We start from the raw sequence: 25,196 nt of genomic DNA, 5'->3' as shown, positions 1-25,196 counted from the left end.
GCCTCAGCCTCCTGAGTAGCTGGGACTACAGGCACCCGCCACTATGCCTGGCTAAATTTTTGTATTTTTAGTAGAGACGGGTTTCACTGTGTTAGCCAGGATAGTCTCGATCTCCTGACCTCGCGATCCGCCCGCCTCGGACTCCCAAAGTGCTGGGATTACAGGCTTGAGCCACCGTGCCCGGCCTAACTTTTTTACCTTTTACTTCTCTTGTAGTTTTTTTCTACTTCCAAGATCAATGAAACCGATATTTAAAAATCCATTAAAAATCCTTGCTGTGCACATATAATTAACAGTAGTTAATCAACAGAATATTTTCTTCATGCCTTTGTATTAAGAAAAACCCAACTTCATAGCAATATTTCAAAATAGACATTTCATTTTACATTAGGGCCAGAATTACTTTATTGCATTATGTTATCTGTCATATGGCCCTTGACAACAGAACTTAGCAGCACTAATCATGGCCAAATCTTTCAGGAAGATTCAGCAATTCTGATTGAGCAATGCTATGACATTTTCTGGGCATGGACTTAAGAAACACTTGGGAGTTTGGCTCTGTGTTCCTTCGTTTGCTTTTCCTTTGCAATTTCTAGACCTGCCACTAGCACCAAGTAATTTACCCAAGGTATGCTCTGAGATCAGACACATGATTACTTTGTTTGGCATTTTAAAATACTGGACAATAACTTGACACCTTATAGTTATGGTAAAACATTTTATAGGGAAAAAGTATAAACTCACTGTAGTTAAAAGAAATTTTTAAATATCGCATACATACATAGATACATCTATTTATACCCAAGTGCAATAAAAATTCAGCTGTTAGATTTCAAAGTCTTTCTTGTCTTTCCCTGGACAGCTAGAGAAATGAGGTATTAGTCTGGAAAATCCCTATGAGTTTTTGGAAAGACAATACATTTCCACAGAGAAAGAGCTCATTTTAGCCAAACCAAGTGACTCACTCTGGTGGACTGGCCAAATGCTCACCAAATCTGTTACTTCTTCCTTCCAGGCATAGAGGTGGGTTAAATTCCCCAGCCTCCTTTGCAGCTAGGAATGACCAGAAGGCTGAATGAAGGTGAGGTGACGTAGGCCATTCCCAAGCCCAGCCCATAAAACCTTCCTGCATTCTCTTTTCCAATTCAATGGCTGAGGAATTAGAGGAGTTGGGTGCCCCAAGATGGAAGAAGCCTGGACCCTGAACTACCATGTGGAAGAATGGCAACCAAAAACACTGGAGCAGACCTTATGTGAACAAGAAAAAAAATCTCCTCTGTTAAGCCTTTGAGATTTGGGGACTTTTTGCTAAAGCAGTCAGACAACACTGACTAATAATGAACTTTTCTAGTCAGTCACATGACCCTTGCCTGCTTTTTCTCATTTAATCCTCACAATAACCCTTTGAGGTAGGAATTATTTGTTATCCCTATTTTAAAGACAAGAAAACACGGGCTTAGAAAGTTTAACTGCCTTCCCCCAAGTGGGTAACTTGACAAGTTGGTTTGGTTAGAGTGGGTCAGTGGATTACCAAGTTAATTCTCCAGTAGATACCGAGAAAAAGATAGAAGATTCTCAAACTTAGAAGACATAGATGAATTCGTTTTTCTTGCATTTGGATTAGCAGAGCTAATGAGTAGAAAATGTGAAATTCAAATCCAAGTAGGCCCAAGTCCAAAGTTTCTGCTCTTGACAACCCTCACAAATTAATATGTTTTATTAAAATCCTGAACATATTTATGCCCACTAATAATCTGGATCTCTCATGCATCTAAATAATTAGCTTAAGTCCTAAGATCACTGCCGCTAGGCTTTTTTGCTTAGTTTAATGTGAACAAATTATTAACAAATTTGATGACTGCTCCATGCCTTAGAAAATCCTTATGGAGAAAGTGCTGAGCGGAGGACTGTGCTGGGCATGTGCATTCACTCAGAGATGGAGGAACAGCCAAGAAGGTTCACTAACCTTCCTTCTCCATCTAATTTTTCAGATTGTATAAACAATGAAAGGAAAGAGAATCAGTTTTAGATGCCTGCTTTATGCACAGGAAGGCACTATTTCCCTTTAAAGTACAAGTTCAAATAAAGACAAGAAAAGGAGAGGGAGGATAGTAGAAACGCGCTCTCTCTCTCTCTCTCTCTCTCTCTCCCCCTTATGGAGGAATACAGAACTCAGACTTCCTAGATAGAATAAAACCTACCGGGCAGCCAATGACCATAAATCATCTTCCCTGAAGTTGAAAAACTTAAGATTAATTTTTTCTCTATGTGCAGGTACATATTGATTCCATGCAAATACACACACACACAGACACACACACACACAGACACACATAGACACACACAGACACACACACACACAGAGATCATTTCACTGTCAGGTCTTAGCAGCACGAGAAATGCTGGAGAAAATAGGGAAAGTGTGAAGGCAGCAGAAAGCCTGCTGTACTTATGGCCCATCAGCTATAGTTCTCCAGCCTCCGGGTGCTTCTCTTCTGCTCCTGCAAACTACTCAGGGTTAGACTGGTGGGACATCAGTGGGAGACCTCCCAGGAATTCCCCGAATGATAGTCTTCCTTGGGGTGGTGCCCATCAAGGCATCAGATGCGTGGTTTACAAAAGGTTACCTCTGCAGCTCAGGCGAGAGTTTTGGAGTCACCCATGGTTAAAATTGTTAACACTCTTGTTTTCTCATCTCTCCCAGGTGAGGTGAGGTGAGGTGGCCTCAGGCCAAAAAACACTTGTTCATGTCAACTGAACACTTTCTACAATTTTATTTTGACATACAACTCTTATAAATGACGTGTAGTGTGGCTCTTACATGTAAGGTCTGCAAAAAGGACTCTGGATAGTGAATAAAGGAATGGGTCCAGGTCTACATCCTGGGGCTGGATTATTAATGTATCACTGAATATTGTTTTTTATGTTTGAGAACTAGAAATAACATACTTCCCCTATACTCACCTGCTGTAAAAGTAAATGAATAGTTGAGCAAGCCAGGGTGGGGGCTTCTTGGCCATTTTCCATGTGAGAATCCTTCCATCAACTGGAAGAGGACGGGCTTGACAAATTCTAGACTATAAGAATTATAAGTACTGTAAGAACTGGGCCATTCTTTTGCTCAAAGATTATTTATGTAAAATACAACAAAGGGGGACAAGAAAAGCTGAGATGTTTTGCAAATATTTTATAATGTGTTTTATGTCATGAGCATGTAATAAATCAATGAGAAAGGTGCTTCTGAACTGCAAGGTGTGACCACTAGTGCATCTTAAGATCAGTTCAGTGGGTCATGACCACAGCACAGCATAGACTAGAAGAAAAATGTCAGAATGCAGCGCACATGGTAAGAATACTGTTTTGTGAAACTGGGTGGTGAAGTAAAATATCCTTTTTTCTGTGGGTCAAGGCCAAAATGTTGGAATGTCCTAGTATTAGAGAATGCAAGAGACCTGTTTCTTCATTGCCAAAGTGAGAAAGGAAATTTGAAATTGGGGGTCACCATTGTCAATCAGGGCTGTCAATGAATCCTTTATCCGGCTTCTGCCAGGATAGATGGAAGGGTGAAGGTGGAGCAACTGAAGGGCACATTGTGGTCTACGGCCTGTGGTCTTATTAAAAAAAAAAATTCAACATGGATAGAACTGGAGATTGTTATGTTACGTGAAATAAGCCAGGCACAGAAAGGCAAACATTGCATGTTCTCACTTATTTATGGGATCTAAAAATTAAAATAATTGAAATCATTGACATACAGAGCAGAAGGATGGTTACCAAAGGCTGGGAAGGGTAGTGGGGGAGCTGAGGCGGGGAGGTGGGGATGGTTAATGAGTAAGAAAATAGTAGTTAGAAAGAATGAATAAGGCCTACTATTTGATAGCATAACAGGGTGACTGTAGTCAATAATAATTGCACATTTTAAAATAACGAAGAGTAGGCCGGGGGCTGTGGCTCATGCCTGTAATTCCAGCACTTTGGGAGGCCGAGGCGGGCGGATCACGAGTTCAGGAGTTCAAGACCAGCCTGACCAACATAGTGAAACCTCATCTCTTCTAAAAAATAGAAAAATTAGCTTGGTGTGGTGGCGTGTGCCTATAATCCCAGCTACTCAGGAGGCTGAGGCAGGAGAATTGCTTGAAGCTAGGAGGCTGAAGTTGCCGTGAGCCAAGGTAGCGCCACTGCACTCCAGCCTGGGTGACAGAGCAAGATTCCGTCTCAAAAAAACAAACAAACGTTAAGAGTATAATTGGGTTGCTTGCAACACAAAGGATAAATATTTGAGGGGATGGATACCCCATTCCCCGTGATGTGGTTATTATGTATAGCATGCCTGTATCGAATCATTTCATGAACCCCATAAATACATACGCCTACTATGTACCCACAAAAAGTTTTAAAAAATTCATTACCTTAGAGTTCAGCAACAAGGGAATTGAGAGAATCCCTATTAGTTTTCTATTGCTGTGTTACAAATTACCACAAACTCAGTGGCTTAAAACAATATCCATTTATCAACTCACAGTTTCTGCAGATCAGAATTCTGGGCCAAGGCAGAGCTAGGTTCTCTCTCAGGGTCTCACAAGGCTGACATGAGCCACAACCGACCACTCATGTTGGTTTAGTTTTGCCTTATGCTGTGGCAGCAAGAGTGGTCACTTGCATTCATTAGCAGGATCCAAGGGACTCCCTGGAAGGTTCTCCAGCCCTGAAAGATCTTCCCTCCCCAATGCCCAAAACTCCTATTAAAGATTAATTCTATACTCTTTTCTCTCAGAGCCCTGTTACAACACTAAGTAAATAATTATATGAGTCATTATTTAGTAACTCATCCACTAGATACTAAGCTGACTTGCAACAGATAGCTATATAGTGTGCACAAGAAATAAACCTCTGCAGTTATCCATCACTAAGATTTTAGAGATGTTTGTTACTGCAGCATAACACGGCCTACTTTGCTACAGAAATGGTAGGAGAAGAGAATATGAATTCGAGATTTGACTACCAAGGGATTCTGTGCTTGTTGGGATTGTGGATGGCAATGACTAAAGTCTTGCTGCTCAATGTGTAGTGAGAAATCAGCGGCACCAGCATCGCCAGGGAGCCTGTTAGAACTACAGACTCTTGCACCCCACTTGAGACCAACTGAATCAGACTCTGCACTTTAACAAGATCTCCAGATGATTCAAATGAATACTGAAGTTTGAGAAGCAGTGGTCTAGAGACCGTTGGAAATGAAATTCTGAAGCACCTGAAATAAATCTGAGCTTGAATTGTAACAGTGAGAGCCATCCATACAGCACAGGAACCAAAGTGTGGTCTCTGGACGAGGAGTATCACATCACCTGGGAACATTTTAGAACCGCAGAGTCTTGGGACTCAACCAAGACCTACTGAATTGGAAGCTCTGTAAGTGGGGCCCAGCAGTCTGAGTTCTGACAACCCTCCAGGGAACTGTCATGCACGCTAAAGTTGGAGAATCGCTGTTGTATGTCAATGAGAGCTGAAATTACAGCAGTTAATTCTCTTCCTCCTGAAAGAAGGAGGACAGTAAGACACAAATGGTTATAATAATTGTTCCTATGAGAAAATATGATCTGCATTATGATACTGATCTTTAAGATGCATCTTCTAGAATGCATACTGGGTGGATCAAGGTCTGGCCATAGACTGTTTTCACCACTGTGGCAATTGTTATGACAGACGCAGTTGACAGCAATGACTTGAGCATACCCTGAGAGTGATCTTGTATGGCAGATCCACCTGAAGGTGTGTTCAGAGTCTGCAACTAAGGAATCTGGGAGTGGCCAACCTGGAGATCCATTGCTCTTCTATGAGGAACATTTGAGCCCCTGGGGCTTCCTGGGGAACGCTGTGGAACACTGGCCATATGGGAGATGGAGGCCTTTTGTTTTAGGTTAAATGAAGGTTACCAGGTGGAGGTTGTTAGAGGGAGGATGTTACATGAAAATGCTATATAAATTACACGCCTTTTGCAAGTGGTTGTAGTTCTCCTGTCCAGCCCTCTGCTACTGGACTCTCTCCCCTGTATGCAAGTCCCCAATAAACCCCAGGTCTTTTCTGCTGGTTCTGGGTCTCTTCTTCAGCCTCTTGAGCCTGTACCATCCCCACTGGAGTGGACAGGGGTTCTGAACAACACGTGGTGATCACTCAGGTCTGCTTTTCTGTCAGGTGGAAGTAGTAGGACGGTGTTCTGAATAAAGAGGAAAAGGAAGTAGAGAGAAGGGCCAGGAAGGGAGGTAGGCATCATAAGCCTGCTCTGCATTTTCCTGGTCCTGGTCCAGGCCTTATTGCACATGGAGCACTGTGGTAAGTGCTGCCAGACATTTCCAGTGCATGCCTCCCTGGGAACCAGTTTCCCTCCCCTTTATCAAGAATTCAATAGAGCGGTTCATGCCTGTAATAACAACTCAGGAGGCTGAGGTGGGAGGATCACTTGAGGCCATGAATTTGAGACTACAATGAGTTAGGATTGCACCACTGCACTCTAGCCTCGGTGACAGAGCAAGAGCAAGAACCCATCTTTAAAGAAAGAAAAGAAAAAAAAGAAAGAATGCAGTAGAGTAAGAAAGGGAAACTGTAGATATGACCCAAGAATCTGCACAGCCACATGCTAGGCCACACAGTGTCCCTGACCATGGCTCATGCTGGAATGCCACAGACCCAATGCATTCATTCATCGTTCATTCACTTACATTTTCATCCAATATTTAGTGAGTGGCTTTTTTGTCTAAGGCCTGCAAAGCCATTGGAGAGGCCTCTTGTTCTGAGGCTTAGGGAAGGGATAGAGTGGTAACCCAGTGAGGAAAGTCACAGTTCTTCTTCTACCTGAGAATCTCAATTGGGCCACCTCTCCTCCCACTTCACAGAAAAGGCAGGCTAAGGCTGAATCTACAACACATCGCTTTGTGATTTCCCAGTTTCATTTTGCTCTTCTGCAAAGCAGAGATTGAGAAGAGCAAGGAGGAAAATGCATCCATGGTGGAACACGGAATATTTTCATCTCTACAGAGCCTCCTACCTAGGCTGTGAGCTAACTCCTTTCACGTGGAGGGAGGTGATATATCCATCTCGGGTCGGGGCTGACAGCTCTGGTTAAAAGTCAGAATCACCCGTGAAGCCCATAGAAATCTCAAAGCACAGGCCACTCCTCAGACCAATGAAGTCAGAGTCCCTTGGGTTGGGACCCAGGTACTGGTATTTTTTAAAATTTTGCAGGTGATTCTACTGCACAGCATGGCTGGGAATGTCCGTTCCAGGGAGGGTCTCAGGTCTCCGGTCTTGCCTCTTTATGGAGCTGAGTGTCATCCCCTGAAGGTCAAAGTTCTGGATCCCCAGGATTCTTAGCTCAAAATTTTCAATTTCAGGAGTTTGTTTTATAATTCAAAGTGAGTTATTACATTTAAGCTATTGTGTCATAACATATGCTCAATTTATTTTTTATTTATATAAATGTTCTTAAACTTCGGATGCAGAATATTTAGTCAAAATAACAATTTTTATTTTTTTCTGATAAAACAAAGTATGCTGGTAGTGCAACTACTTTTTAATGAATAATTTCATTCGTGACACAATCAGCATTGTCAAAAGTTGTTATTATGAACCCTTGGTAGAGGGAATGCAGTTATTTGCATGATACAATGTCAGTAGTTTGGGCAGGTGGTGATCACGCTTTGGTTTAGAGAATCGGAAATTTTCAGGGCCTGGGGAATGAGATGGACCTCCGCCAACCATTAATTTGCTCTTAACATCTGTTCTCACAATTTGATTCCTTCTGTATTAAAATTTACCATGGGCCTTACTTGGTAATTTTACAATAGATTAAAAGTTGTTAAAATTACTACATTGGTAATATTGTTGCAGTTAGCATCAGATCCTCTAACACCTCTAAATATCTTTAACCTAAGAAAAGTTCATTCATATTTATGGTGGAAGAGAAAGGCGAGATGGACTATACCTAAGTTCTTATAGAGTCATGAAAACTCTTTCCAATTTTGGTGTTTTGAGAATGAGGATCAGCAGCATGGGCATCACCCAGGAGCTTATTAAAAAGCAGAATCTTGGGACACGATCCAGGCCTGATGAACCAGAAACTGCAATGAAGCTCCGTAGACGACCCATAAACACAAAACACTTAACCACCGATTTAGCCCATCTACGCTACTTAGGAAATAGGAGCTAATAAAATCCATACATGGAGGTTAGAGATGATCATAGATGTGAACAGTCTTTGGTAACAAAGCAGCTCAAAATCTGAGCTAAAAATTAGTTATAAACATTTCCTTGATTATAAAAAGGTTGTGAGACTAGTATAAAGATCACACAAGTCAACTCACCTTTTAAACTGGTAATGTCCATTTGTTACAGTAAGAATTTGGCCATAATGATATATTAGTAGTAAGAAGACACATTGCTTTTTTTCTTTCTTTTTTTTTCGCAAATGGCATACTTAAAAAAAAAAAAACTTGTCTACTATTAATGAGATTAGGAGAGAGAAGAATTGTTCTATACCATGATCCAGATTAGAGACAGAACATACACGTGCTATAAGTCTCATTTTTAGGAGGTCGACTATAATAAATGCTTCTGTTGCCTCCTTGTTTTCCATCTTACACTGCCCATACCCTGGGACACCTTCCCTCTCAGGACACTCTCTTACCTCGTGGGGTTGTTGGTACTGAGAGGCCATCAGAAGGAAAGCCCGCTGGGCCTGGAAAGCACTGTGCACCATTTCTGCCTGGGAACAAAGAGGAAGATGGCAGTTTCAATGTTTGACTCCTAAAAATTGTTACCATATAATCTGGCAATTCCACCCGTAGGTATATACCCAAGAAAAATGAAAATATATCTTCACACAAAAACTTGTAAATGAATGTTCGTAACAGCATCATATAATAACCAAAACATGGGAACAACCCGAATATCCATCAACTCATGAACCAATAAACAAAACGTGATATATCCATACAACAGAATATTATTCAGCATGAAAAAGAGACAAGGTACTGACACCTGCTACGACATAGGTGACCCTTGAAAACATTACGCTGAGTGAATGAAGTCAGTCGCAAAAGAGTACATTTGTATGATCCCATTTATATAAAATGTCCAGGAGAAGCAAATCTATAGAGACAGAAACCACTACAGAGGAGTGGGTGCTGGGGCTGCTGGGAGGGAGGAATGGGGAATGAACTGCTAATGGGTATGGGGTTTCTTTTGGGGGTGGTGAAAATGTTCGGGAAATAGACAGTGATGATGGTTTCAAAACTTGGTGAATATACTGAATCATACACTTCAAAAAGATGAATATTATGACATGTGAATTATATTTCAATAAAGCTGTTAAAAAATGTTTGAGCCCCAAAGTGCACTTGTTTTCAAAGCCTGTCTCTCTCTTATCCTCTTTCACACTGTGCCTACATTCTATTCTACACCTTCTAGAGGAAAGAGAATTGTCCCTTAAGCCATCCCCATTTAGATATGCTCACTGAAAGCCAGTGGCTTCTAATCATTAAGATGGGCCCAGGAGAGATGTCAGTGCCATTTGGGCCCTGGTAGAGGGGGCCCCACCTGGACTCAACACCCCATAAGGAGACATGTAAGCAGGAATGGCCTCAAACACATATTCTCTTACCTTCACCCTTGACTCGTTCAACTAATTTGTTAATTTTTGTGGGGTTTTTTTGGTTCTTTTTTCTTTTTTTGTTATGTTAATTTTTTTTTTTTTTTTTTTGAGACGGAGTCTCGCCCTGTTGCCCAGGCTGGAGTGCAGTGGCATGATCTCGGCTCACTGCAAGCCCCGCCCCCCAGGTTCATGCCATTCTCCTGCCTCAGCCCCCCGAGTAGCTGGGACTACAGGTGCCCGCCACCACGCCTGGCTAATCTTTTTGTATTTTTAGTAGAGACGGGGTTTCACAGTGTTCGCCAGGATGGTCTCGATCTCCTGACCTCATGATCCGCCCACCTTGGCCTCCCAAAGTGCTGGGATTACAGGCGTGAGCCACCACGCCTGGCCTTGTTAATTTTTTAAATTAAAAAAATTACAGAAGTGTACCAAGAAAAAATATCCAGATCACCCAGGATTAACCATTTTGGCATTTTTTTCTAGTTTTTAAGAAAATTCATGCAGTTATTCTTGTAAGATAAAACATATTGACTTGGAATAGTTTTTTTTTTAAATGCAGAAAGTTTCAAAGATTAGGCAAGGCATGGTGGCTCATGCCTGTAATCTCAGCACTTTGGGAGGCCAAGGTGGGTGGATCACCTGAGGTCAGCAGTTCAAGACCAGATTGGCCAACATGGTGAAACCCTGTCTCTACTAAAAACACAAAAATTACCCGTGCATGGTGGTGCACGCCTGTAGTCCCAGATATTTGGGAGGCTGAGGCAGGAGAATCATGTGAACTTGGGTGGCAGAGGCTGCAGTGAGCCGAGATTGTGCTACTGCACTTCAGACTTCAGACTGGGTGACAGAGGGAGACTATGTCTCAAAAAAAGAAAAAAAAAAGGTTTCAAAGATTACAGGGTTTTTTTGTTGTTGTTTTGTTTGTTTTTCTTTTTTTGTCTGTTTGTTTTAGAGACATGGTCTCACTCTGTCACCCAGTCTGCAGTGCAGTGGTGGTGCAATCTTGGTTCACGGAAGCCTCCAACTCTTGGGCTCAAGCAATCCTCCTGCCTCAGCCTCCTGAGTAGTTGGGGCCACAGGCGCACACCACCACACTCGGCTAACTTTTAAATTTTTTAGTAGAGGTAAGTTCTTGCTATGTTGTCCAGGCTGGTCTCAAACTCTTGGGCTCAAGCGATCCTCCTGTCTTGGTCTCCCAAAGTGCTGGGATTACAGGCATGAGCCACCATACCCAGCAAAGATTAAAGTTTTAAAAAAATGCCTCACAACCTAGAAATAATCATTAAATGAACATCATTGTAACCTCCTTTTAAGAATATATGCAGAGAGACTTAAAAAGCTTACATTTTAGTTATGATTGAATAGTAGAGATGTAAATGAAAAAGAACTGTTAAACGTCAAAGAAAAGTTTCTCCACCATAATAGTTTTTATGTCCTAAAAGATCATTCTAAGGTTAAAAAAAAGATTATAAAATGTTGAGATTGGGATAATTATGTATTTGCACTCTAAAATGACATGTTATAATTCTAGATAGTATTGACTGACTTCTTGCTGGGAAAGATGAGAACATAAGTACTTACACTTTTTCCATCTCTGATCCCTATCTTCCATGGTTTTTAGTTATTATTTTTATTTTCTCCAAACTGATAGCAATAATATTCAATCTGTAGTATTAGTGTACACAGTTGTTAAGTATTAGTTCTGCATTTATGCAAACCTAATGATTCTCATCATAACTTCTCCATTTCTGAGTTATTTTTATTTTTTTTTAACTGGCCAGGCATTCATTATTGTGTATTTTCTTCAACAAGCTCTCAAAGTTGTTTTAGTTCTTTCAGGTTGAAGCATGTCTCCCTGTTGTCTTTATATTTTAACAAGATCTTGATGGGATACAATATCCTTGGGTCACTTTCTCTCTCCATTTTTAGACAGCGTGGCCCCAGATGTGGCAATGGTGACATCTGAGACTAGCTTGATTTTTTTCTCCCTTGTAGGAAATTGACTTATTCTGATTTGATATCTCAAGAATTATTTCTTTATCCTTGAGGTTTAATAGCTTAACTAAGATATGTTTGCGTTTTGAACATTCCATAGTATATTTCCTGGAATAGGTTTAGTCCTTTCTTCATTTCTGGGAAATTTTATCACATCTTTCAGTGTCTCTTCTGTTCCTTCTGTTAGAGTCTCTATTCAGGGACCCAATTATTATCCTCATAGTGTAGAATATTTGAATGTCTTAATATCTTTTAGAGTCTCTCTGTCTTTAATCTCCTTGTTTGTTATCTGTATTCTCTGTGATTATAAGAATACTTTTTCTATTGTTAGTAAACAAATTTTCAACAGGTCTCATAGATGTTATCATTTCTAATTTATATATCATTTTTGCATTAATGTATTTAATTCTTGATTTGTCAGACTTTAAATTTCCTTTTTCATTTCATTCTTGTTTTATCACCTTGTCTTTAGGCTATTTTAAAAATACTTTTTATAATCTTGTTAAATTCTAAGAGTACAAGTTATTTTCTTATTGAGGAACCTGTTTCTGTTCCTTAAATACTATTTTCTTCAAGGGTAAGCCCATGTCTTTCTACTTTGCATGCTAGCCTCCTTTCTGACACATTACTTGTAGCTGCGACATTGGCTCTTTCCATCTTGCACATATTTTAATTTTTTCAGATATTTTAATTTTTCTGATAAAATGTGGGTGATTCCTTGCCATCATATTGGAGATCAGCTTCTTTGCCCTTTCAAGCCAGAATCTGGGGGCTAAATGCTTTCTGCTCTCTATTCTTTAAGGCCTGCTAGAACAGGGAGAGGAAGAATTTGGCTGAGGTGATGTCCAGTCTTTATTTGTGTCTTCAAGTGCTGCTCATTCTTCTGGGAATTTGCTAAATGCCCCAAACCAGGATTCACTCACCACTCTTGGAACACATGCCATTCGGATGGAGTGGCCCCTTCCGACTTTAGATCATTTCTCTGATTCAAAACCTAGACATGAGGGCTTTACATCTATAAACAGAAGCAGTCCATGGTGTTTTTTCCTTGCTTCATATTCTCCTTTCCTGATTTCGTTTCCCCTAAGGAATGTCTTTAAGGTGTTTTGGGGACAGGGTTAGAAATCAAAAGCCACTCAGCCACCAGTTACTAAAATGTATTGCTTTAGGTTATGGGTTTTTTGTTTGCTTACTACTAGTGAGGTGTTTTTCTTTAATTCTTTTTTTTTTTTTTGCTCCTTTGTGGGGAGGGAAAAATTCTGTGATTCGGTTTTATCTGGTCATGAGTTTATATTCTTCTATACATAATTTCATTTTTAATCTCCTTTTTAGCTCCACATCTGTTTATGGGCAGTTTCTATCTCTCTGCAATCTTGGATGTGACTGACTTCTCTAGTAGATAGGCAAGAACTAGCTTAATACATTTTCAAAAACAGATACCAAAACAACAAAATAACAGGAGGATTAGGTTAATTTCATCCCCGTGTCAATATCAGATAATTTTCTGATACGGTACATGTGTTAACTGGAAAATGACTAGTTTTTGTCAAACCACTTCGTATTAACGTTTTGGCATCTGACAAATGTTCCAAAACATAAATGAAATGAACGAACACCTTATTCTTGTTTCTAACATTCCTTGTCACTTCTCATCCAAGGGTATTTTTTCCCACTGAGAAGAAAATGCTTGAAATCAAACCAAGATTTGTAGACTATTTACATTTAAAATCACAAATTCAATCATCATTAACACAACAGATATAAGTCTCCTGACTGTTTAAATTAGTGTATGTTTTTCTCAAAGCCATTTTGGAGTACACCATCTTCTTTCTCTTTATCCTGGTAGCCTGATTGCTGGGATATACTGCTCAAGATCTCAAATTTTGAATATTCATTAGGGAAGAATAGATGGCTTTCAAATCTCACTGCCCTGGAGGCCATTATGACATTATGAATGGGAAGCTCTGAGCTATGCAGTATTTTTCCTTGTATCAAAACATATATTTCAGTGATTCAGAAGGACTTTTGTCGGTCTCTAATGACCACATTTCCAAATAAAAGACTACAAAATACAACTTTGCACAGCTTGGCTATAAATAAAATAAGTGCACTTTTCCCCAGCAACGATAATATAGAGGTAACATCCTCATCTATGACAAGCCTTGCAGAGCCGACTGAATTGTAGTTGCTGTGGAAACAGTAATTCAGATGGTCTGACTTCTGCAGTTAAAATTGTAGCTCAGAGGTGGCATTAACAATATTTTTGTAGTTATCCCAAGATGAGCATGATCATTAGCCTTTTTACTTTCCCTAGTAACAACATTTAGCCTGTTGCTAATAGAGCAATTTTCTGGCAGGTCTGATGAGCAAAGATGGCCAATTTCATTAATTAGTCTCTTCCTCCAAATGGTTTCATCGGAACAATAGAAGTTGAGGTTGGGGTGGAGAATGGCCCAATATTGAGATATCTGCTTCAACTCTCCCTTCCATTTTGCTTATGTAGACAAAACCTTTCTGAGAATTTGACTGTGTACTTCTTTCAGCTTCCTGGAACTCTGGGCATAATTAGCAGACTCTAATCTACATTCGTTTTTAACCTTATCGGTTGACATGTCAAAGGACTTTCATTCCAACTTCCGATCCACTTGCTTCTTCCTTCTGGAAAGTTCCATGAGTCCCTTCAACCAGACAGCATCCTATTTAGGAGCAATTTTACCGAACCTGCTGAGTCTGGTAACTTCAAAGGGAGAATTTGGCTCACTCAGGCAGTTCAAAACACTGTGAAAGAAAAAGCCAAACGTAGGGGTTTTCAGTAATGACAAATAATCGAGGGGTTTTGCTGAGTTTGTCCATCACATGTGTGCAGGGCTCAGAAAGCCTGGACAACCTTTGTGGGTGAACATGTGCATCTATCTGCCTGTGAGCATGTGTGTGCAGAGAGGAAAGGGATAATTTTGACAAAGTCAAGTCTGTGCATTCTGTTTGAACTTTATCAGTTATCACACCAGCAACCGGGGTTCTCAGACAGGCTGGTGGAACATCTATTGCCGTGTGGTCTTAGGATGAAGAACAGGGGAATGAATTTCAGAAATCAGTTTAAAACCATCCTTGGGAGCCAGCAGACACTAGTGAAATATGACTTATTTCCATCTAATCCCCTCAGGAAAGACAGCTGGCTCCCTAGGGAAGCCCAGTTGATTTCTGGATACTCATCAAAGCTTTGCATTGTTTCACTGGAAGCACTACAGGCTGCAAAGTCCCATGTGGATGGCAAAATGAACAGGCACAACGGGGGGAAAGGCCACAGGCAATACTTGGAAGATGGAAAAAGCATCCACCCTGGGTGCTTGTGCTAAAGGCATTTCCAGATCCTTCTGAAACTGCATCAGCCCTCTTCTTGAGAACCAGACAGCAAAGGGAAGGGGCCCCTCTTCCTCTAAAGATGGGGGAATGGGCATCTGTGTACTCAGTGCAATTTGCAGGCCCTACTGCCAATGCCATCCTCACACACCTCCCCAGTTGGTCTACTGATGCCCTGTTTTTTGTAATTAGAGACACTGTGTTTTCAGATTTGTTGTTTAGGGTCCTCTACTCTACCCTAAAGGAAAAGTCCCTAGAGTTTCTGCCAATGAAGACGTAAAGAAGAACCTGACAGATGAAATTGAGACAAGAAATGAGCCCCCAAAAGAGGTAATAGAATGCTAAAGACAAATTTCACCCATTTCATGATTTTGCTTTAAACAAGACTGAAGATGCCTGATTTTGTAAACATGAACATAAGCACCAACCCCGTTTCTGTATCTTTTCAGAATAAGAAAGATATCTGAGTTGACATATTATGCACCTCGCAGAAGGCTTGAATCAGTGGTTCTGTGTGTCCATCAGAATCAACTGGAGGCTTTCTTAAAACTGATTGTTGAGTCGCATCTCCGGAGTTTCTGATTCGGTAGATTTGGGTTGGCCCGAGAATTTGCATTTCTACAAGTTCTCAGGTGAGGCTGATGCTTCAAGTCTGGACACTGCACTTTCAAAACCACTGGCCTAAATGATACCTCATATATTCTGTCTCTCGTTTCTATTCCATTTTCATTAGCAGATGAATTAACAAAACAGCTCAGAGGCCATCCACTACAAAACTGTTAGCAGCAGCAAATCTGTACAAGTCAGCAGCAACCACGCAGTTCTTGCTTCCTCATAAGAAAGAATTCAACCGAGGGGCACAGGCAGAGAGAGACACTGAGGCAAGTTTGAGAGCAGGAGGGAAAGTTTGTTAAAAAGTTTAGGCTGGGCGCGGTGGCTCATGCCTGTAATCCCAGCACTTTGGGAGGCCGAGGAGGGCAGATCACAAGGTCAGGAGATCAAGACCATCCTGGCTAACATGGTGAAACCCCGTCTCTACTAAAAATACAAAAAATTAGCCGGGCGTGTTGTTGGGCGCCTGTAGTCCCAGCTGCTTGGGAGGCTGAGGCAGGAGAACAGCATGAACCCGGGAGGCGGAGAATGCAGTGAGCTGAGACTGCACCACTGCATTCCAGCCTGGGCGACAGAGCGAGACTCTGTCTCAAAAAAAAAAAAAGTTTAGAGCAGGAATGAAAGGAGGTAAAGTACACTTGGAAGAGGGCCAAGCGGGTGACTTGAGAGTTTCAAGTGTGTGATCTGCCCTTTGATTTGGGGTTCTACATGTTAGCATTCTTCCTGGGTCTGTGTCTCTTCTCCCAATTCTTCCCTCGGGGTGGGCTGTCCATATGCACACCTGCCAGCCCTTGGGAGGGACCACACGCAGTGTGTAATTTAAGTTGTGCGCATGCTCACTTGAGGCTTTTTTTTTTTTTTTCCTTACCAGTAGAGCATTCCTAGAGGAAGGTCATATACCAGTTAAACTCCACCATTTTGCCTCTTAGTGCTCATGCTTGAGTCTCCTTATAAGCTTAGATCTTATCAGGGCCTTTTCACTAGTTTCAGGTTTTTCCTATTTATTGGGAGATTGCCGTTCCTTGGTGCCAGCTGCGACCAATTATTATTTTAGCGAGACAGTTAACAACCTCTGGACCATCACTTGATGGTGGCCTGACATTCCTGGAGCGGGGGCTCTCCTGCCCTGCTCATGTCTGACTAACAACCTACTGTAACAAAACCATGCACTCATACCATCCGAAGGGGCTCATTTCGTTCAATCCTTGCATTTTTTTTAAGTGACGGGATGAATGTCTAGAAAAAATAAAGCTCTCTGCCCAAGTGTCAAAGCTGAAGCAAGAATTCCTAAATCCTGATTCTTTCCAAGTTCTCTTTTATTGCCCAGAGAGAGACTGGAAGCATAGAAAACGGAAAAGTTTGGCAAAAGAAAATGAAAACAATGCAGATCATGAGAGCTGGATATAATTGCGTCAAGCCAATGTTCTTTTGAAACATATCAGCAAGACTGACTTCAGAGCTACTACCACTTACCTAATGGAAGAAGACAAGTGGGCAGAGTTAAGCCAGTCATGGGAACTATCACCACCCAAAAGTATTTATAAAGCAGGCACATGAGCACTTTGCCTCTCTGCTGAGCACAGGGCAGCCATGATAATGGGAGATTACAAAAGAAGAGTGAAAGGAAAGAAAACAAGACCCCAGGGTAAAAATGTGCTAATTGTGTTTGGGAGCAGAGGCTGCAGGCCGAGGACAGAATGCCTCATCACATCCCTACTCAGCCAGCGCCTGGACACTTATGTTTTTATAATCACTTCAAGAGCTCTCATTTCTTATAAAAGGCTTGGATGAGTCTAGAATTTTGCCTGGCCTCCAAAGCCCTGTACAACTGGACCCTCATCTTCTAGCGTCACGGCCACGACTCCTCTCCAAGTACCCTCTGCCCCAGTCACGGTGGTCTCCCATGCATCCCAGGGATCTGCTTGAAGGAGCCCTGAGCCGGACGCAGTGGCTCATGCCTGTAATCCCAGTACTTTGGGAAGCTGAGGTGGGTGGATCTCTTCAGCCCAGGAGTTTGAGACCAGCCTGGGCAACATGGCAAAACCCTGTCTCTATAAAAATTAAAAAATTAGCCAGGCATGGTGGCACCTGCCTGTGGTTCCAGCTACTCGGGAGGCTGAGGTGGGAGGCTGAGGTGGGAGGCTGAGGTGGGAGGGTTGCTTGAGCCCAGGAGGCTGAGGCTGCAGTGAGCCGTGATCACGCCACGGCAATCCAGCCTGGGCAAGGAAAAAAAAAAAAAAAAAAAAGAAAGAATAAAAAGAGAAAGAGCCCTGGGACAATAAATATATTTATTTACCCAGAGACAGGTCTCCGCCTCTCCAAAAAAGCAATCAAGACCTGGAGAGGTTAGTGAATTTCCCAAGATTGGTGGACAAATGTAGGATTAGAGTTGGGTCTACTGACCTGAGCCTACTGCCCTCTCCCTAATCCCGTACTAATTACCACTGTGGGTTAACTTTGTGGGAATAGTGTCTTCACTGCTTCCTCAATGACACTCTCCATCCCTAAAGAGCCAAGATTTCCTGTTCCCTTCTTCTGTATCCTCTGCTGAGCCTAGCATGGGGTTTTGCATATAGCAGACAACTTAAACGTATTAACCGTTTGATAAGGATTCCGTTCACTGTGGTCAAGGCAACGTGACTGAAAATTAATTACGGGAGCTGACTTTACTGGTGAGGGCTCAAAGAACAACAGATGGGGCATATGACCATCCTCAAAAACAAGACGCAGATGGATTTCATAGGCATTTGTCTTTTCCCGATACACAGTTCCAAGTGATACCAATCATGCAACAAATCAATAATGGAAAGGCAGGAAAAAGGCAGTTCCTTAGTCTACACCATCTAGACCTCAATAGAGAAGTTCTCCAAAGTCATCAGTAGTGTTCCATGCCATCATTGGTTTTGTCCTAGTCTGCTCCCTCTAGCATTCTTCCAAGTCTCTACTTCAAAGTCCCACCTCACCTTCAAATCTCAGTTTCCACCCTGCCCATTGCCTGCCACACAACAGGTGCTCAAGATCTGCTGAGCAGATGGAAGAATGAATGGAACAACATGGTGAGGATTTGAACGGAGTATAAATTATTAAAAGTTAAACCCAACCAATGTTGATTTATAAGTAGTTGATGGAGAAACCATAACATCCCTGTATCTTCCCAACTTTTGCTATCAGTCCTGTGAGTTAAAATATGTGGCCCCCTCCTCCACTTTTTTTTAAAACTAGAAAGGACTTATTCAGGCAATGTTATGGAACTTCCATTCCAGTTCATCTCCCCATGAACTGACATATGTAGGGAGACTACGGGTGAGGTGAGGGTGAGTGTGATAAATACTTATGTGAGAGGGGCTTAGAGACAGTTATCTGGGGGAAAGGACAGTGAAACTGTGATATGGGAAGTCACTAAGAAACTCTCTGATAAGTGCGCTGTTTTACTTGTATTGTGTCTGCTTATGAAAAATAGCAAAGTCCTCTAAAGATGCTTATACTAACTACATACGATTTTATTCTTTGTGCTTATTATTGTTATTTTTAGCATATTTATTTGGGGATGGTTGGAGGTGTCATAGAGATGGAGCAGGGCATTAAACCAACATCCAAACTGCCCCCTTTGTGCTGTCATAGCCAAGAATAAAATAAAGAAGTATGGAATGTTTCTTTGCTATGACTTCTTGGGTTCCCATGGACTTTTTCCTATTTTGCCTGATAAGTTTGGGAAATTACTCTCTTCCCAGTGTGCCATTAGGAAGCGGCACAAAGAAGTAAGCCAGAAGTGCCATCGACCAAGAAACATATACGTCTGCTTGTGCTGAAACTTATTCTGAGGGTAAAATCTGTTCTGTCAGTAACACAGTCTAACGCGAAGAGTTAAGAAATGAGAAATCAGACTGCCTGCTATTTGTGGTTGAATCTGAAATTGCCATGGTGAGACAGAAGGGCCAGCTTTTCTTGGTCTGTGACTGGTCCCATCATTAGTCGGCATTTTAATATCTCATCTGAACTACCTATACCCTGCTAGTGCTTGGCAGGTGTCACTTGCCCTATACACACAGTCAGCACAGATTACATTGTGATTCTATCTTATCAAGGAGAAAACAGACTGTACAATGATTGGGTTTTTTAGACTTTCAAAAAATGTCCTTATGAAATAAACATGCCATGGTATCAGTGGAAGTTACCTTCAAGTAGTGGGATTCTGAATGGTTTTTGTTCTCTTTTTCAAATATGGATTGTCTATTTTTCCTATGTCAAACATTCTTTTTCATTATCAGAAAAAAATCTATTGAAAAGACCTGAGTGAAACAGAAACTTATTACACAATTTTATAATCAAAAAGTATTTTCTGGGCAGGGCGTGGTGGCTCACGCCTGTAATCCCAGCACTTAGGGATGCTGAGGCTGGTGGACCACCTGCGGTCAGGAGTTTGAGAGCAGCCTGGTCAATATGGAGAAACCCCGTGTCTACTAAAAATACAAAAATTAGCTGAGCGTGGTGGCGGGCGCCTGTAATCCCAGCTACTCGAGAGGCTGAGGCAGGAGAGTCGCTTGAACCCAGGAGGCGGAAGTTGCAGTGACCAGAGATCACACCACTGCACTCCAGCCTGGGTGACAGAGCGAGACTCTGTCTCAAAAAAAAAAAAAAAAAGTATTTTCTGAGTACCTACTTTGTGCTGAGATGCTAAATTAGATATAAATCAGGGGAAACAAGACAGGAACACAGAATCATTAGTGCATGTGAGTAACAAGTGATGAGGTGTGAACTGTGTGGAGCAGACAGCAAACACCCAACCTGGACAGGAGGTTTGTTGATATGACTCATGGTTGAAAAGGTAAGTTTTCCCATTTGCTCAGCTTGACAAAACACAAGAAACATTTTCACAAAAAAGAAAATGAAAAGGGAAATGATATTATTATTATTATTTTTTGGATAGAAGATTTCCTTTTCTCTAAAATCCAGAAAGTACCCTGCTTGGTCCTCAGTCATTTGGAACCACTGTCTCCCTTAACACAATTCTCGGGCTCCTCAAGACAAGAGATTTCATAAAGGCTACAACTCAGCCACAGCTGCCTTTCTGAAGTGTCCATGTGCGCACAATAAAACGGAGTCTAAATTTACAGTCTGACGGGAGGAAGGAAGCAGTAATGTCAGACTCCACTTACTTAACAAATATGTTGGCAATATTCCATTAAATCGTAAAGACAAGTTAATTTAAAGACTCTGGCCTGCTCAAATACCCACCAAATCACAGTTGATTTCAGGCTCTACCTTAGCCAAAGCACAAATCAAAAGGGCAATAATTTTATATTAGGTAATTGTTTAAAATTAGCATTTTTAATTCCCTTACATTTTACTGATTTTTTTCAATGATTTTACTCTCATTGGCGGAGAAAGGAGGCATGCTTATTGAATAAGGCTAAATAGTTTTGCAATCTGGGAAGGAAAGATGAGTAGGTAGATTGAGAATGTCAGTGTTAGACCACTGGGTACATTTATTTAAAAAATAATTATTCTGGCACTGATAATAAATGAGGTTTATTCTTCATTAATAGGACTGTTGCCTTGGCAACTTCCAGCTCACAAAAGTATTTACATCAGTGCACAGCTCTGACAATAAGAAACAGCTCCAATGTGTCTTTTCTACATCCAGACCTAGAATCTTCTATTATACATTTCAGCTGCATTATTGGTTTCAGTTAAGGTGACCTCAATGCCCCACCAACCCCATCCAAAATATGTCATATCCAACCCCAAAGAGGCAATTTAAACAAATTTCTTGGTACATCAAATAGATCAAAGGCAGAATTGGAGCCAGGCGTGGTGGCTCACGCCTGTATTTCCAGCACTTTGGGGGCCGAGGCAGGCGGATCATGAGGTCAGGAGATCGAGACCATCCTGGGTAAAGTGGTGAAACCCCGTCCCTACTAAAAATACCAAAAGTTTGCCGGCCGTGGTGGTGGGCGCCTGTAGTCCCAGCTACTCGGGAGGCTGAGGCAGGAGAATGGCGTGAACCTGGGAGGCGGAGCTTGCAGTGAGCCGAGATCGTGCCACTGCACTCCAGCCTGGGTGACAGAGCGAGACCCAGTCTCAAAAAAAAAAAAAAAAAAGGTAGAACTGATAAATGGTTTTCTTTTGCAAAAAGGATGATTTCTGTGGGTTGTTTTTATTTTCCTGCTTGTTCAGCAGACGGCAAAGTATTTTTAAACAATCAATGTCATGAATATTAATGTGCATTCAAATCATGCACCATTTCCCTAAAACTCTTATTTTCCTAGTTCATAATTATCAACAAATAGCCTAAAGCATTTAAGACACTGTGAGAGTATGAATCAGTACAACATATATGTGGGAGAATAATTTGGCAATAAATATTAGGGACCACTTGCCATTGGCCAGGAATTTCTAATTGTAGGAATTTTCCTTGAGAAAATAATTATATAACTATAAAATAATTGGCCGGGCATGGTGGCTCATGCTTGTAATCCCAACACTTTGGGAGGCCGAGGTGGGTGGATCACCTGAGGTCAGGAGTTTCAGACCAGCCTGGCCAACATGGCGAAACCCTGCCTCTACTAAAAAATACAAAAAATTAGCCAAGCATGGTGGCGAGCACCTGTAATCCCAGCTAGTTGGGAGGCTGAGGCACGAGAATCACTTGAACCCAAGAGGTGGAGGTTGCAGTGAGCTGAGATGGCACCATTGCACTCCAGCCTGGGCAACAAGAATGAAACTGTGTCTCAAAAATAATAATAATAATAATAATAAAATAATCGTACAAGGCTTTTAACTGCAATTTGGTTTACAATAGGGTCAAAACTGAAAACAAGTCAAATGACACTAATTTTTTAAATGATTATAAATACTACTAGATAACCATCCTTGCAGGGATAGGACCAGGGTAGAGCTAGCAAGGAGCCCACGGTATGGAATTTAAGAGGTGCTCTCTCTTTAGGTCACACCCTGCAATGTTCACTTGTGTTACCTTAGTCCAAGCCCTAAATTCTCATACATACATTACTTCACCTACATATAATTTTGATTGTTTGAATCAATTACGGTGTAACACATGAAGAAACACTATACAGTCATTAAAAACGATGATGTAGGCCGGGCGCTGTGGCTCACGCCTGTAATCCCAGCACTTTGGGAGCCCAAGGCGGGTGGATCACTTGAGGTCAGGAGTTCGAGACCAGCCTGGCCAACATAGTGAAACCCTGTCTTTACTAAACATACAAAAATTAGCCTGGCGTGGTGGTGGGTGTCTGTAATCCCAGCTCCTCGGGAGGCTGAGGTAGGAGAATCTCTTGAACCTGGGAAACGGAGGTCGCAGTGAGCTGAGATCGCACCCCTGCAGTCCAGCCTGGGCAACAGAGTGACTTTGTCTCAAAAAAAAAAAAAAAAAAAAAAAAAAAGATAATGTAGACTTCAACTCATTGACATGGAAAGAGACCCAGAAGACATGGTCTAAGTTAAATAAGCAGGTTACAGAAATACTATGTGCAGAAAAGTCTGCAAAATCTATAATGTAAGACCAATCATTGTAACTTAAAAAGCCCAACATTGAACTCTTCTAAATAATTTATTATTGCAATTTATATTTTAAAAGATCAAAGATTGGAAAGAATTTAAAACAGTATGAGAATAGGAAAAGAAAGAAAACACCATTGCATGTTCAAATCCATTTGCTTTTCTGACAGGCATGAATATTGTTGGAAGTTTATATTCTGAACAAAACCATTCTCCTGAATAAACTGCATTTTCAAATTTAATCATTGTATAGCCACAAACCACTTGGCAGATTGGCTCCTCTCCAAATTCTCTAACTTGTTTTTCTATCACTTAAGGAATCTGAAGCACTTTATCAACATATTTAAGCCAAATCTTTTGACTTAGAGAACCAGCAAATCCTTCATGGTTGATGAATCTTGGGTTTTCACAAATAAAGGACACTTGGCTACTAAGGCCGCTCAGAAAAATCAGAGACAACGAGGTACTCCTTATATTAGAATCCACTGTGACACTAAGCATTATGGCATTATCCTTTCATTTTGTGTTATTTAAGTCATATTCTTACCCAAGCTTTCATGCATGTATATATGCCTTGTGGCCCCACATAGAAGATATATTCCAGAGGACTAAGCCAGTAGGTGCCTATATAGAAGGGCCTTTATTACAACAGAAGCTCAGTAATTACTGCTTAATAATGAAGGACTGAAATTACTGTAAAGCAGTGTGATGTAGTAGAGAAACCACAAGCATGAACTTCAGATAGGCCTGGGATCGAATTCAACTCTACCCCTTACTACACACATAGCCATTCCCAACTTACCCAACCTTTCTGAGGCATGGTTTCATTACCTCGAAAGATACATTAAAAACTCTTGGCCAGGTGTGGTAGCTCAAGCCTGTAATCCCAGCACTTTGGGAGGCCAAGGCAGGTGGATCACCTGAGGTCAGGAGTTCAAGACCAGCCTGGCCAACATGGTGAAACCCAGTCTCTTCAAAAATACAAAAGTTAGCCAGGCATGATGGCGAGTGCCTGTAATCCCAGCTACTCCGGAGGCTGGGGCAGGACAATTGCTTGAACCCAGGTGGTGGAGGTTGCAGTGAGCCAAGATCACGCCACTGCACTCCAGCCTGAGCGACAGAGCAAGACTCCGTCTCAGAAAAACAAAGTTCTCCTAATGATTAAGGAAGTAATGTTTGTTGATAGCTGTGCCCAGGGCCTGATACCTAGCAGACCCTCCACAAATACTAGTTTTCCTTCCCCTTTTAAAAAATTGCCTCTCTTACTAATATGGAAAACGAAAATAAGGCAAGAAAAGAAAGTTAATCTCTAGTGACTGTAAAATTTAGCTAAGGGCCAGTCACGATGGCTCAAATCTCTAATGCCAGTATTTTGGGAGGCCATGGTGGGAGGACTGCTTGAGACAAGGAGTCTTGAGACAAGCTAAGAACCAGATTTGGTCATTCATGAACCAGGTCCACCCAATATCAACTCATCTGCATTGAGAACTCACTATGACTGCTCAACCATGAAAGGTGCTTGCTAAACACTGGTTCCTCATTCCCCGTGGATTCCCAGGCAGCTGGGACCCCTGACCACTAGGGTGCCCTGCAGCCAAGCTGTGCAGGATTGGTCGTACCAGCTGATGCCCACATTTTCTCTTTACTTTGTTTTTTGCTGCTAGGTGAACTGCCTTTCAGGCAGTATCTTGATTCCAAGCATTTTTATTCTAGCACCAAATATTCCTTTTCCCCTCTTCTGATGATAACAGCAACACATGCTTGTTGTAAAAAGTTCAAAAGACATGGATGTTTAAACTGTAAAAACACTCAATAATCCCACCCCACAAGGGTGACCACCATCAGTAATTCAATGAATATCCCTCCAGAATTTATTTTTAACAAGACAAATCTCTCTTAAGTGCATATACGACCTCCCTACTCTTCTTTCTTTCAATTCCTACTCGGTTATCCTCAGAAAATCTCTTTTCCTGTCTTTTTGTCCCACTCGTGAATTCCAAGGTAACCCTAATAATGGTTGCTAAGCACCAAAGCAGCATAACTATATACTCATATAAAGAAAAAA

At 41.4% G+C, this 25,196-nt stretch overlaps 1 protein-coding gene across 3 annotated transcripts in view; it reads right to left on the bottom strand.

Moving 5' to 3' along the window:
* Positions 1–25,196, bottom strand: part of CAP2 (cyclase associated actin cytoskeleton regulatory protein 2) — a 162,694-nt gene that overhangs the window by 86,006 nt on the left and 51,492 nt on the right. For 2 of the 3 annotated variants that reach the window (XM_016954960.3, XM_063812799.1), the window contains exon 4: positions 8,678–8,755. The exons of the other annotated variant lie outside the window; for it this stretch is intronic. In XM_016954960.3, the coding sequence (XP_016810449.1) occupies positions 8,678–8,755 (78 nt within the window). The remainder of the gene's footprint in view (positions 1–8,677; positions 8,756–25,196) is intronic. 3 annotated transcript variants of the gene reach the window in all.

The sequence above is a fragment of the Pan troglodytes genome, chromosome 5, assembly GCF_028858775.2.
Source record: "Pan troglodytes isolate AG18354 chromosome 5, NHGRI_mPanTro3-v2.0_pri, whole genome shotgun sequence".
Classification (NCBI taxonomy): Eukaryota; Metazoa; Chordata; class Mammalia; order Primates; family Hominidae; genus Pan; species Pan troglodytes.
This window is presented reverse-complemented; position numbering and strand designations above follow the sequence as displayed.